At 40.0% G+C, this 14,133-nt stretch overlaps 1 protein-coding gene across 11 annotated transcripts in view; it reads right to left on the bottom strand.

The window, feature by feature from the left end:
- Positions 1–14,133, bottom strand: part of grip2b (glutamate receptor interacting protein 2b) — a 448,132-nt gene that overhangs the window by 88,778 nt on the left and 345,221 nt on the right. For all 11 annotated transcript variants that reach the window (XM_074649538.1, XM_074649547.1, XM_074649512.1 and 8 more), the window contains exon 2: positions 10,076–10,153. In XM_074649538.1, the coding sequence (XP_074505639.1) occupies positions 10,076–10,153 (78 nt within the window). The remainder of the gene's footprint in view (positions 1–10,075; positions 10,154–14,133) is intronic.

Raw genomic sequence — 14,133 nt, 5'->3', positions numbered from 1 at the left:
AGACTCTCTATCGCTGCGATCCCTAGACTCTCTATCGCTGTGATCCCTAGACTCTCTATCGCTGTGATCCCTAGAGTCCTGTGACATTTTTATGAAGAAGCTGAAAACGTTTTTATTTAGACAGGCTTTTGTTAATTCGTCTGAATAACAACTCCACTTCATGTATTGCTTTTATTGGCCTTTTCTTGACTGTATTTGTTACCTGTTTATGTGTCTTTGTCCTCATTTGTTTGTTTTGCTGTGTTTTTAGCTTGACAGTCCTGTGCTTGTCATCGCTACTTTTAATATTGACTGATGTATGTCTTTATTAATGTAAAGCACTTTGTGATTTTGTATCTGTGAAAGGTGCTATAGAGTGAAAGTCCTTCTTTTGAAACATTTACTCCAAATGAAAAGTGAAAGAGCTATTGTTAGCACAATTTACTTAAATGTACTCAATGTCTGTTCCAGGTGGAGTTTTCAACTATAATAGGATGCTGTATAATTTACTGAATAATAATGCATCATATCAACGTAGCCAGTAACATTTCTCTGTCAGGTAAATGTAGTACTACAATGTTTTCCTCTGAAATAGAAGTACACAGTACTAAGTATACAGTTGATTTGCATATTTTTTTTAAAGTGCTTTGGGGGCCTTTTGTAAGTTATTTCAGGTAAAATGAGTTAAGATAATTTTCATATCTGACGAATCACCATGATAAATCTAAAGCTACTTGGGGCCCCTTTAGTTGGGGCCTACTTTGCTCAATGGTAAAGTCTGCCCCTGGAGGGTTTTCCTGTGATGTATGGTATAGAATTAATGTATTTCACTAGTGATTCTGACCATGAGTAGGCCTACTTGGTTGATGTGACTATGTCATGGCTGATGTAGCCTATGGCTCAGGACCCGAGGAAGCGCAGTGTCGAGTGTGGAGTTGTTTGTATGAGCGGTTCTCAAGAAAAAAGCAAGCAACAACACCACAGGCCAAACAGTAGGCCCGTTCTGAACAGGCATGGTTTGAACGGGTACTGCACTAGTTTCTTTCAAATCATCAACCAGCCTTTGAAGAAGGCACAGAACACCCAACTGCTAGCAATAATAAAGGATAAAAAGGCATTTTGGCTGCTCGCAACAGATGAACCAAAAGAAACTGTGTTCTTCTCTGATCATTCTGTATATGATAGCTGACTGTTACAGACAAATAGAGACCATGTGGGCTTGCATTTATTTTCTATAAATGTCCTCACTAGGACAGAGTGACAAAAAAAGATGCTTTCACAGAGAGAGCTTTGGACAGAGGTTTAGGATTACATATTCAGTAGCACTTCCCAGACCCCAGTGTCACATACTGTATTATTACAACCTAACATGTATGTCATGAAGGTAGGACAAAACCAGAATGCCCAGTGGTTGGGATTTGGGTTTATATTAATGTTATAATTACTCATGTCTACAGAAGTTTTAACCTGAAAATTATTTCCGTCCCCACTTAGTAGCAGCAGAAACAACTTGTGAACAGCATTGACATATCTCACCACCTTTTACACTAAATTATGAGCAAGCAGTAGCCTATTTACACATCCAGCAGTCACAGCCACATTAGCCTTTATTCTTTAGGCTCATGTTTTTCAACCCTGTCTCCAACAAAATGACGTTCCCATACAATTTAACTGCATCCTGAGATCCTAATTAGGTTCCTCCTCTCCACACGGACTTCCATGGACTATCATTACAAAGGTATTTCTGATACGTCATAAACAAACGTAATCTGCGACAAAATACGTTTCCCTCGTAATTCACAATGCAGTTTCGTTGAAAGGGAGCGTCATTTTTATGAGACGGCTGGGTTGAGTCCAGTAGTCTTTGGTCTCTATCAAATCCTCAGGGAAATATCTGGCTCCAAATTCTCCACAATGTTTACCAGTTAGTCTCTAAGTGTGTCTCAAGTAGTGTAGTTTGCAAAGTGGGTTTAGGAGATTTTTCACTGAGAAAACAGCTGCCTTGTGCAGCTAAATAAAACATTACGAGCGGTGAGTGTGAATCAGAACAGTACATTTATGGCCGAACACCTCAACAATGAGAACTCACTATAAAGGTCTGTAAAGCCGAGGACAGCTGCAGATTCAGCTGATTCTCTGTAGCCGTACATCACTACGAGCGACTCCGAGTCGTTTAACATCGTCATGTGATACTAGGGGTGTCACAATTCTCTTCTAAACCAGAAATCAATCAAAATTGGCTTCTGATCTCGACCATCAAAATCAGAAGCAAGTTCAACGATTATTTTTCATTTGTATTATTTCTTTCTTTTTATTTATTTATTATTATCTTTTTTTTTTTTTTTCTCCTCACCCAGCCACTGTCGTGAAAGAAAATACAGCTGTACTCAAGAAATGTAACAGCCACTTCACTCCTGGTTAAAACTATAAACCAGCACATAAATCACAATTATCAACATCAGCCACCATGTTCTGAACACACATTACAAACACTAACAAAAGTAACATTTGCATTTTGAACATAAAAAAGCAAACTTAGGACCAGCACTCGGGACTAGGAAGACGTGATGGGAAATGTGGTCCCTGTCGCCCTGTCGGCACTTCCTGCATGTCTATGGCATTTTACACTGCATGAATTAGCCTAGCTGCTAGCGGACTTTAGTAAGTTGGTTAGTTACTTTTCCCTTACTCATCATAGCTATTCTACTCATAACTTGGTTTAACGTGAAGTCACTGCATCTCCCGACAGAACAACACCACGGTTGAATTTCAGCCTACATGCACGTCTTTTCAACTCAGAGCAGCTGATATTAGCAACAAGCTAACGGACAGCTGAGTTCCGTCTCTCAGCCTGAAAAGCTCCGTCTCCGCCCTCAGTGACAAACAGCTTTCAGAGGAGAGAGAGAGAGGAGAGAAACAAGCGAGACAGTAAATGACAACAAAACCATACTTTTGTAGATTACAGCACACTTGTAATGCCCTCCAGAAGGATTTCTGTTTAGTGTTTGTAATGATGATGTACTGAGGTGGTCACACAGATGATATGAAAAGATATATATTGAAAAGATGCAGCTTTAGTTCTTGTAGACTGTTGTAGTCTAATTTTTGAAACACTTTCTAAATAAAAAGGGAGTTCAGTTCTCTTTTAAAGAAGAATTGTAAAGTAAAAATGACAGTTGTCAGGACATAAAACCGATGATCTGTTGATCTTTATGAATCAAGACTCCATAGTCTAACAATGACATGTTTAAATTGAAAATCAAATCGAATCGTGGATTTGGAAAATTGTGACACCCCTATGTGATTCATTGTTATTGTAAAATATTGCTTAGAGCCGCTTTAAAAATTAGGCTTACAACAGATGTTAGGGCGTGAAGAATGTTAAAGGTCACCTATTATGCAAAATGCACTTTTCCATGTCTTTTAAACATCAATATCTGTCCCCAGTGTGTCTACAGGCCACCATAGTATCATAAAAGACCATCCTCTCTTTTTCTCCTCCTCCGTTTGTCCGGAAATGGGTGCAGAAAAAAAAATCGCTTTTTTTCCTTCTCTTCTGACGTCATTAGAGAAATGTTCCTGGTCGAACCAGAGAGAACCTTCAGTAGCTGACCCCGGCCCACAGCGCGTCACTGTCTCTCCTCCTCAACCTAACTTGAGCAAAGTCTGCAAGAACCAGCAGAACAGGCTTCATGTACTCCCATCATCTAAATATACATGTTCTTTCACAAAGGCTTTATGTAATTACACTGTTTAAACAGATGATATTTATATATTATATATATTTGATGTCATGCATGTAGCAGAGTACAGGTAGTAAATAGTGACTTGTAAGCAACAACACATTTCTGTTTCACAGTCAAACTTTATTTGAGTTGACAGATGACAATATTAATTATTCACAGCATTTGTAATCATCTCACCTGTTAGTTAGTTATGTGACATGGTACAGGAGAAAGTCTTCAGCTCTGGTAAACTATGGTAAGCTAAGCTCCGGTGGTCTGTAGTCATGGTAACACAGAGACAGCTACTACTGTAAATAATATACCATTACTCTGATCTTCCATACATTTATCTTTTAGCAGAAATAATGAACTGACTACTGTTTCACATCTTCTATTTTCCACCCTGATGGTCGCTGTGTTTACACACCGTCTCATAGCGGTAGCATGTAGCTAATGGGGTTAGCTCTGTATCTCCCATCTGCTTTCAGCTATCTGCTCTCAGCTGTCTGCTCTCAGCTGTCTGCTCTCCTCTGGGATGATTCTGTCGGTCATTTCTCACAGATGGATCTGTAAAGACAGACGTAAAACAGAGTGTATGTTTACGGTTTACAGAGTTGATGCATGAGGTAAACACTGAGTTAACTAACAGAGCTATAAATAGTATTATTTACCTGAGAGAAACCATCAGGAAAACCTGGAATCTGGACCGCAGATGTTCATCATGTGTCGCCGATTTCTGATCAGATTCCTCCGGTAACGTGCGCTGGGTGAAGTTTCTGGTTTATAAACTTTAAAGTGGTTTATAAGCTCTATTCTAGCTGCCTCTCCCTCCACTCCTCTCTCTCCACTCGTCTCTCTCTCTCTCTCTCTCTCTCTCTCTCTCTCTCTCTCTCTCTCTCTCTCTCTCTCTCGAGAGAGAGAGAGAGAGAGAGAGAGAGAGAGAGAGAGAGAGAGAGAGAGAGAGAGAGAGAGAGAGAGAGAGCTTCTCCGGGAGGGAGGGGGAGGGTGACGCTGTTGTTGTTGAGGAAGTTTGATTGACAGAAAACGCTGACCAATCAGAGCAGAGTGGGAGGAGACAGGCTGTGAATCAGTGGTTTTCAGACAGAGGCTGAATTAGGCTCTGAGGCAGGCAGACTCAGGCTGCAGTATGAGAAGAATAAAGGGTTTTTTGAACATTGCAGCATGTAAACATGTTCTAGTGCAACATTAAAATACATCTATGAACCTGGAAATGAGCATAATATGTGACCTTTAAGATGTGTCTCTAAAATGCAATTAACTAATGAAAATACAGCAATAGAAATATAGCAAATAGAGCAGCAGTATGTGTGTGCCCATACAGTAACGACGTTACTAGTACACAGCAAGTTTAAAAATGTCAGGGTGTATAAGTGAAACATTAACGGACAAACTCACAAACAATGGATTGTGGCTGATGGCAATATGAATTACACATCACTTTCAACCGCTATCTGCCCCGTCTCAAGGTCCGATTCACAGAAGATATTGCCTCATGATATTACAGCGCAAACACCCATACAGTTTTGCAGTTGAGTGCAATTTGTCCCTTTTTTTTGTCTGATTACAATTATCCATGTGGCAAAGTGTAAATGTTGCCTTTGCACCAAGAACACAGAAGGCAGAACAATGGCAGAGAGAAAAAGAAAAATAATATTTTCAGACCGCAAACTATAAGTCCTGACTGACGAGGTGCAGAGGCAGTCCTCAAAACTTCAGACAAGGAAATGTGAAGACAGAGAAACACTATTTTGGATTTAATATTGCTTGTTAACAGCTTCACCTGTGGCTGTTAAGTCAACTAAAGTCAGCGTCCTGTTGCTCGCGCTTGTGTTCGCTCTACATAGACATGAAGGAGCATCGCTCAACACAGTGAGGCGACACACGTCAGCTAAAAGCACAATATCACTCTATATTTCAGCTGCTTGGCAGTAATGTTAGCTGACCAGATGAAGGTCTCTCCATGAATCACTGCTGATCCTAGTGTTGGCTTTTCCTGCCTCAGCCTCCCGACCGCGGCCGGAGGGAACGGGAGACGCCGGAGTTTTGGTCGGAGACGATAACGTTTCTCTCTGCGGAGCCCCGTCACTTCACAAGACACGGGAAACCTCTGTTGGTCTGGAGGAGCTGCAGCAGTTATTTCTGCACAAACGTCCTCTGAACATTCACTAGATATTCTCAGAGCTAAACTAACTCTTCTGCAGTGTGGAGTGAGCAGCATGCACGTGAGGTGGAGCGAAAGAGCGAGAAGGAGCGCGGTGTGTGAGTGAAGGCAGGCAGAGGAGCAGAGTACAGCAGAGACTCCGGTCCTGGAGACCAAAGCTACGGTCTCCCCCGCGTCCTCCGACCGCGGCCAACACTGTTACTGTTTAACAGACGGGTTTCACTAGATACAACCAAGAGGTTTTGGTGCTTCACTGTAGTTTGTGTTGAAGTCTGAGTCTGAAAAGCGTAGACACACGGGAGCGCGCATGGGACACCGACCCGGATTGATTTATACGTGTAAGAAGTTACGAACAGTCCCTTTAAATGCGCTTCAGTTAAAATCAACACTCTGAAGACGCTAATAATTTCACTGTAACTTCGTGTGGCTATAAGCGCTGAATAGGAACGTTTTTGCAATGAGGCTCATTTGCATATAAAGGAGCTGATTTAGCACCAAATGTCTGCTTATTACCTCATTTAAATATGTGCAAATAGCACAGGAGCACCTAGCTACTTGCTTGGCAGCGCGGTTAGGGGTGCATTTCAGCCTTTGCGGGTGCTTTGAGAATTACATGGTTTCTTTTAGTCTTCTTTGTGCGGGTTTAGAGGGGCCACAAAAACTGCGCAGTCCTTTTGTGAATCGGAAATGTGTGAAGTGTTTTAGTTGGAATCAACCAGGAGAACATTGGTAGGAAAAATGAGAAAAAGGGCATTGATGTAATAAAATGAAACCTTGAGCTGTGCTGGTAGACAGTCTCTCCAGTTGTCTGTATTTGTATCATTATCATTTACACATGCACACTCATACACAAACACACACACACAGACACACAGACACACACACACACACACACACACACTGGCTCAAAGAACCAGTGAGTCAGTACTGCAAATAAATAGCCGTCCCTCATTCGGTCTCTTTATCTTCCATTCACACACACACACACACACACACACACACACACACACACACACACGCGCACACACACGCACACACACGCACACACACACACACACACACACACACACACACACACACACGCACGCACGCACGCGCACACACACACACGTACACACACACACACACACACATCTGCAGAAAAGCACTCATTCATTCATTAGTTCTTGTACTGTTCATATTTGCCTGGAAACACCAACAGAGCTTTTCCAAATGTAATTTGATGCCGATGGATTCTTCTGAGTTTTCCTCCACATAATGCAGAACTGACCGTGCCGGGATTCATGATTTATCTATACCATTTCATTTTAATGTTCATGGAATATAGAATACACATGAGAAGTTGGTACACCACACAGAAAGAAACTCATAAAATGGTTTCTGTTGTCTGAACAGAGAACTGAGGAAAGTCATTTTATATCAAACAAATGGAAAAAGTGCAAATATTATCCTTCACACACACACACACACACACACACACTGAGATACATTCTCTCAATTATGAAGTTGTAGTTGAATTATAACAACAAGGAAACAGACAGAGTCAACAACAATGTGTCTCTGGAAGGTGAATGAGACAAATACTTGTCAGTGTATACCTGAAGCAATGTAAATGCTGGAACCAAGCATGGAGCTGAGTTACATAACAGTGCATGGGTGAATAAAGACTGGTAAAGAATAGAAAAGCATCAACTAAATAGAATAAAAAGAAAAATATAGACAGAGACATACGGAGAGGAAGGGACATCCAATGGAGGGATTTGGCCAAAGTGATAAGAAGACAGAGGAAACCTGATGCAGGAGATGAACTCAAATTGATTTCATGTGTGAAAGAAATTCAGATGAGAGACAACGCAACAAAGAATAACAAGTACAATGCAGTTTTTCCTCAACAGAACACACACACACACACACACACACACACACACAACAGATTAGAATTTCTCATTCATTCAATCAATCAAATTGCACGTGTTTTGGCACTTGTGCGGAAAAAGTGAGTACAATTGTCTACAATTTGCACAATAACCACTTGCACGTGTCTCGCCGATCAAAACTGATGAGTTGATTCTCTGATACTGTCGTCCTCTTCACAACTACTAAACATTCTTTCATTGTTTGAGCCTTCACTTGCAAAATGATCGATTCAGTTATCAAAATTGATCAGGCATACATGTATATTCCATAAATGTCTATGACACGGTGTTGCGTACTGTGAGGACGTACAATTAATAGTTTTTTTTACTGAACTAGCGGAGGTTTTATCATTGTTACAGGGTTTATAAAGCTCTTTTTTATTATTGTCATGGATGACATTTTGTGGCAAACTTTCTGTTCACTGTACATGACTTTACATGAAAGCTCAAAGGTGAATTTTCTATTTCTCATACATGTAAAACATTGCTACACAAATATATATATACTGTATAAAGACACATGTACATATCCTGTTTCTGTGTATACAATATTGTACACTACTGTATTGACGTTTCCCAGTAAACTTTGACCTGCTGTTGAAATGGGAATCTAAAAAGCTCAGTGTGATACACAACAGCATTCAGCTAGGTCAGGGGTCTGCAACCTGCGGCTCCGGAGTCACATGCGTCTCTTTAGCTCCTCTCCAGTGGCTCCCTGTGGAGCCAACATAGAAATGAATAACTGTTTTTTCTTTACATTTTCATTTGAAGTTGTCATTGTTGTAGGTCTATGGTATGACGGTACGATGGAGTATTAGGGCCACATTGAGTAAATAAATAAAGTCAATAAAGTCATATCATGAGAATAAAGTCAGAAGTTTACAAGAAACAAGTTGTAGTATTATGAGAATAAAGTTATAATATAAAGTAGTCATTTTACGTGCTATTTTCTTTTTTCTCATAAAGTTATGACTTTATTCTTGTAATATTACGACTTTTTTTCTCGTAATATTATGACTTTATTCTGGAAATCTCCGGGGGTTTTCTCTAAATGTGGTCCTAATACTCCGTAGTACATTGTCTCTTTGGCCCTCACTGTATTAGACTTATATACTATATATTTAGACTATAAACTGTGTTACCTTCATCACAATGATCACATGTTTTGCGGCTCCAGACAGATTTATTTTTTTGCCTAAAATGTCTCTTTTGTTAGTAAAGGTTGCTGACCCCTGAGCTAGACTAACTGACATTGTGGTATAGAACAGTAAGCAGTCAGTGTCAACAAAAAGTAGAATAAAACAGAGATTTGTATACAAGGAATATTTCCAGGGTTGACTGCTGTGGTGAAAAAACATGGAAACATTTTGACCAGTTGGGCTCACATGACAAAACAACTTGTCATTTTGGAGTCATTGGTCAATTTACTGACACAAGAAGTGGTTTAGAAGCATGAAGGAAGTGTTTTGGGTGAGTTACTACCTTTAGCAGACATGTTATAGAGTTGTGATAGCCCATGAAACAGTTGTGACTAATGCACTTACAGTTTACAGAGGGTTAAGGCTGTTTCAAAAACCAGCCAAAGCCATTGAGAAAAAATGCAATTTGATATATTTCCTGCTTACAGTAATGTGGTGTTAGGGTTTGACATATTCCAGGAGGAGCGCATTCACACATATACAGTAAGTTGGGAAGAGAAAGGTAGTTACTGGATGAGAGTGTACCTTATCAAATATGATGGTTATTGTGGTTAGAGTTTTATTTTATGCTTACTGCTACTGTATCAGGTCATCATTTACTGTAAGATAGATTGTTTTCAGGAAGGAGAAGGAATGGGGTTTCCTTATAAAACATACAGAAAACAAATCATTGTAAATGTGTGGGTTTGTATAATAGGTTTTTTGGGACAGTTAGCCAACACATTTAGGCCTACAGACGACCTGGGACCTTGTTGTTAACGCTGTCTCTGCAGACATCAGGTCACCCTGCCATTCAAACACAAAGAACCTCACAATCTGATAGTGGACTCCAGTGAAAGTCGTCCAGTTTGGACAGCAGGAAGCTGTTTTATGTAAATGTCTCAAACTCATTAAGCACATTGCTGTCGTTGCAAAACTCTGCTTTAGGCATTTGTGTGAGACAAATGATGATAAGAGACCATTGTGATGCTTCAGTGTGGTGACGCGGAGTCTGGATGACAGAGTTTACAGTAGTTTTCTAAGCATTATAAACAGGGACGGACGGATGGACAGACAGATTGATTTTGTATGTACCTGGTATACTGTGTCTTCTCGAGGCCATGGTCTGTTCTGGTCCAGAGATATCCTTTGTTTTTCCATACGGCCCGTCATCTAGAGAGAACAGAGACACACAATAAAGCTTTATTAATATACTTCTGTTTTTTGGTTCAGCTCAGATTGTAGCATTTATTTCTGTCTCACATTGTGTAATATGATCATTTTAACAAATACACAACAGCATCAACAATATGTTCTACTTTTTGGACAGCTGTTAGTGAGAAAAGAGAGTGCTATACCATCACCTTATCCACCCACAAAACACCATCATTACAAATGTCAGACTTTGTTCTCAGACCCAAAACATGGAAACACACACATGCAGGACTGATCTGGGCTAACACTGCTGCTACATGCATGTGTGTCTGCCAACAGTCACTCATCCCTCAGTGGATTCATTCTGCCTCTTGGCACCATGAATCACATCTCATTTCATCCTCCTCTACACACTACCTACTGTAGCTTGTAAAAGCAAGAAATGATTGTCCACAGTCCCGCCACACATTGGTGGTCATGAACATAATAGATGTTATTAATTGTTAGTTTATTTGACTGTGATGTGGGCTCCTTGGCTGTGCTCTCTGCACTGTGGTTGGCTGTGTATAATAATTTAGACAAACAGTTGCAGCATCGTCCTGATACAATTGCAGAAAAAACAAAACACCATTCTCAAAACTTAAAAAAAAAAAATCTTTCTCCGACTGACTTCCTTTTGTAATAATTACAGACTGAATTGGGGCAATCACAAGGGCACACTAGTAGAAATAAAAGTGTTAAATAGAACCATGTAGGGTTCTTCGGCTTGTCCCTATATGAGAACCCTTTTATAAAGGTTCCACCTGGAACCCTTTCAAAGGGTTCTACCGAGAACCCAACATAAAGAGTTATACATACAACCAGATGTGAAAGGTTCCACCCAGAACCCACCCAGGGGGTTCTACCAAGAACCCTTTTATACATCATAAATCTTCTCACTAACCATATAGTTTTAGCTTAATAGGTTATCCTGGGGCCATGGGAGTCACGTTCAACAATCCTCGGGCCTCACGAGGCTCTTAAAGGGCCGGGCTGATGTGGTGCAGCGCAACCGACAACCATGGTTCACAATCACGGAGTGTGGGCTGGGAGGACCTGTGCTTTCACCAATCCTTGAAGAACACTTTTTTACAAAAGGGGATCTTTGAATGAAAAGGGTTCTTAATGGAACAAAGAAGCCTTGAATTTTTATTTTTTTTATTTTTTTTAAGTTAGTCTGATTGAAATACACATAATAGCGTTTTATTAGAGATCCACGATCCAAGTTTGTTTTCTCATCGAACAGATACAGATACAACCACAGTGGAAGAGCTGCAGAACGCTCTGAATGCTGTGTCGGGGGGGGGGGCGTTTCCTGGCTGACAAGTGTGAAATTTGCAGGAAATTTACAAAAATGCTATGTAAATACTAGAAAAAGCTCCCTCATACAGTATATAATCTACTTAGCACTATCACAAGTGCTACTTTGTATATTAACCTTGTAAGACGATTACGTGTAAGGAAGACTTCCCAGGTACCTGTAGTTACAGGTAGTTACAGGTAGTTACAGTCTGTGCCTTTCAATAGTTTGACACATTGGTAAATACCCAGTAAGGCCATTAGTGATGTGCTGATGAGGTTAGTCTCCTCCCTGCTTGGCCATCATTGCTATATGTCACAGGGGGGGACAGATGTCCTGTTTTATGGTCTCTGGCAAACACTTTGTGACAGAGAAGTGTGAGGATATTAATATTTGATAAGTTATACATTCAGTTTTTCTCAGATCTCCAAAGGTGTCTGAAACTGCACTTTTAAACTGTTGAATTACAGTAACTGCACACAGGCTGGAGGCCTGCAACAAGTCATCACTTTCAAACTCCAATGTTAAATTACCCTCCAACCAATCAATCAACCAGCAAATCAATTCATCTATCAAACAATTAATCAAGGTCATTTTTAAGATTTGCAGAGGACAGTCCAAAGGAGAGAAATAAGAGAGACTGGGATGCAGAGTACAAATCAGAAACTCAATAAAGGAAATCACATTGTGATATTATGTATATATTGCTGTAGTTTACCAATAGATTACATTTAATATCCGTTGGAAGTTGTGATACAGTAGGTAGAGATATCAACGTGTCCAAAATGTTATCACTTTGCTTTCCTACAGCTGGTGCAGGTTGACATGTTTTAGCTCTTTTGGGCACAATGTCATGGATGTGAATCACCTGAAATCAGGCTGAGATTAGCAGGGCAAATTCTGAGGATGTGTGGACCTGAAGCTCCAGTCCAACAGGACAGGAACACACACACACTTGGCGGGTTTATTGCTGGGGACCCAAGGGAGTGCTTTGTCGATTTTGGTGCGATTTAGACAGGCAACACGTTCTATGCAGCAAATATGATATACATCTTTGTTTTTTAAAACAAAAAACAGTTGAGAACAAAGTACAAGAAATTAGCAATGGCTGACAATGTACCTGTATATCATATTTAATGATTTGTAGTTATATAATTTAGATATTATTAGATATTTACATATAAAATCTCCATTTGAGACTAGTGTGGCAAAGTATTCCAATTTAGAAACTGATGTAACAATATAATATTATCGCCTATAGGGGGCGATGTCGACAAACAGTGTCCTCTTGTGTACATTTAAACTGCTGTTGCTTTCCTCTTCTATGGCAGTGCAGGCTGATACGTGTACAACTGGTCTCAAAGAGATTTTGAGTGAATCTTTGAAGATTTGTCTTATTGGGTTCATTATTTTAGTTATTAAGAAGTCATACACTTTTATTCTTGAGCACTTTTAGATTTAAAATGACATATTCTAAGGTCTCATCTCTGATATATGGATATGAGGTATTTTGCTAACTCAGTTTGACAGCAGCTGTGACAGTGGAGCGGAGGCTGTTGTTGTTGTTGTGGCTCTGAGGGAAGAGGATGTGTCCTACTTTACAACCTCTGCTTCATCAGAGGGGTGGAATACGTTTAACAATTCATAAGCCAATTCTCAACTACTTTCATACCCTACTCCAGAAGTGTCATTAAGTTGCATTATAGTGAGGGACAATTACGCCACAGCTTAAACATAAATGTCTCTGCTAAACTTGCAGAATAAATATGTATTTTTAATGCTTTCCAGCACCTGAAGCAGCATTTGAAACCAGCTTACTATCATCAACAGAGTTAAGCAGTTGGAAAGGATGTCCTGCAAAATCCTTTTAGTTGTGCTTTTAATTCTTCTTTAAATTACATTCACGTTCTGTTCCGCAGGACTGTCTTCAAGTATCACTTTCACTGTGACAAAGAAACTGCAATAGTTAGTTTGACTTTTTTTTTAGCTATTGACTCCAGCTCCTGTATATAGGACATATTCCATGATACTGTCACCAAGCTTAGAGGTTTTCATTTCCCTATACTTAAAAGACTTAAATCCTAAATCCGTGGCTAATTCACGCTGTCGCTACCAGGGTTTCCACCCACAGTCCAAGCACATGTGTGCATGTGTGTTCATTAGCCTATATGTGTGTTTGACCTGTGATAAACTGAAAGGTTGCATCCCCTGGTTGTGATGATCAGAGCTGAAAATGGATGGATGAAATCTTGCCGTGAAAGCTCTACTTTTTTCTTCCTTATTCATAACTTCTTATGTCACCATATCCAGCTAGTCATCTTTCTTCCCACATACCATGAACAGATTGGCTGTTGGCTGCATGAAGCAATTTTCTTTCCCCTGAAGAACTTCAGATTTTTAGTAGTTTGTTCAATAAATGAAAAAAACAAACGTTCCCGAGCTAGAGCAGCCAAACAACGAGCTGAAAAACGTTCAAATGCTCCCTTAGAGCTGAGGGACACCGCAGGGTTAGAGGATATTTCTCATTGGATTAGTGTACACGTGTTCATATTACACACACTGTAGCAACACTTTCTCACTCCAGACTTGTCATTTACTGCAGCTTAGTCAGTAGGGGAGGGAAAAAATGGATTCACCTTTGTATCGTGATTTTTTTTTT

Source organism: Sebastes fasciatus, chromosome 1 (assembly GCF_043250625.1).
Source record: "Sebastes fasciatus isolate fSebFas1 chromosome 1, fSebFas1.pri, whole genome shotgun sequence".
Lineage (NCBI taxonomy): Eukaryota > Metazoa > Chordata > Actinopteri > Perciformes > Sebastidae > Sebastes > Sebastes fasciatus.
Note: the sequence above shows the minus strand (reverse complement) of the source record. Positions and strands in the feature narration are given on the sequence as shown.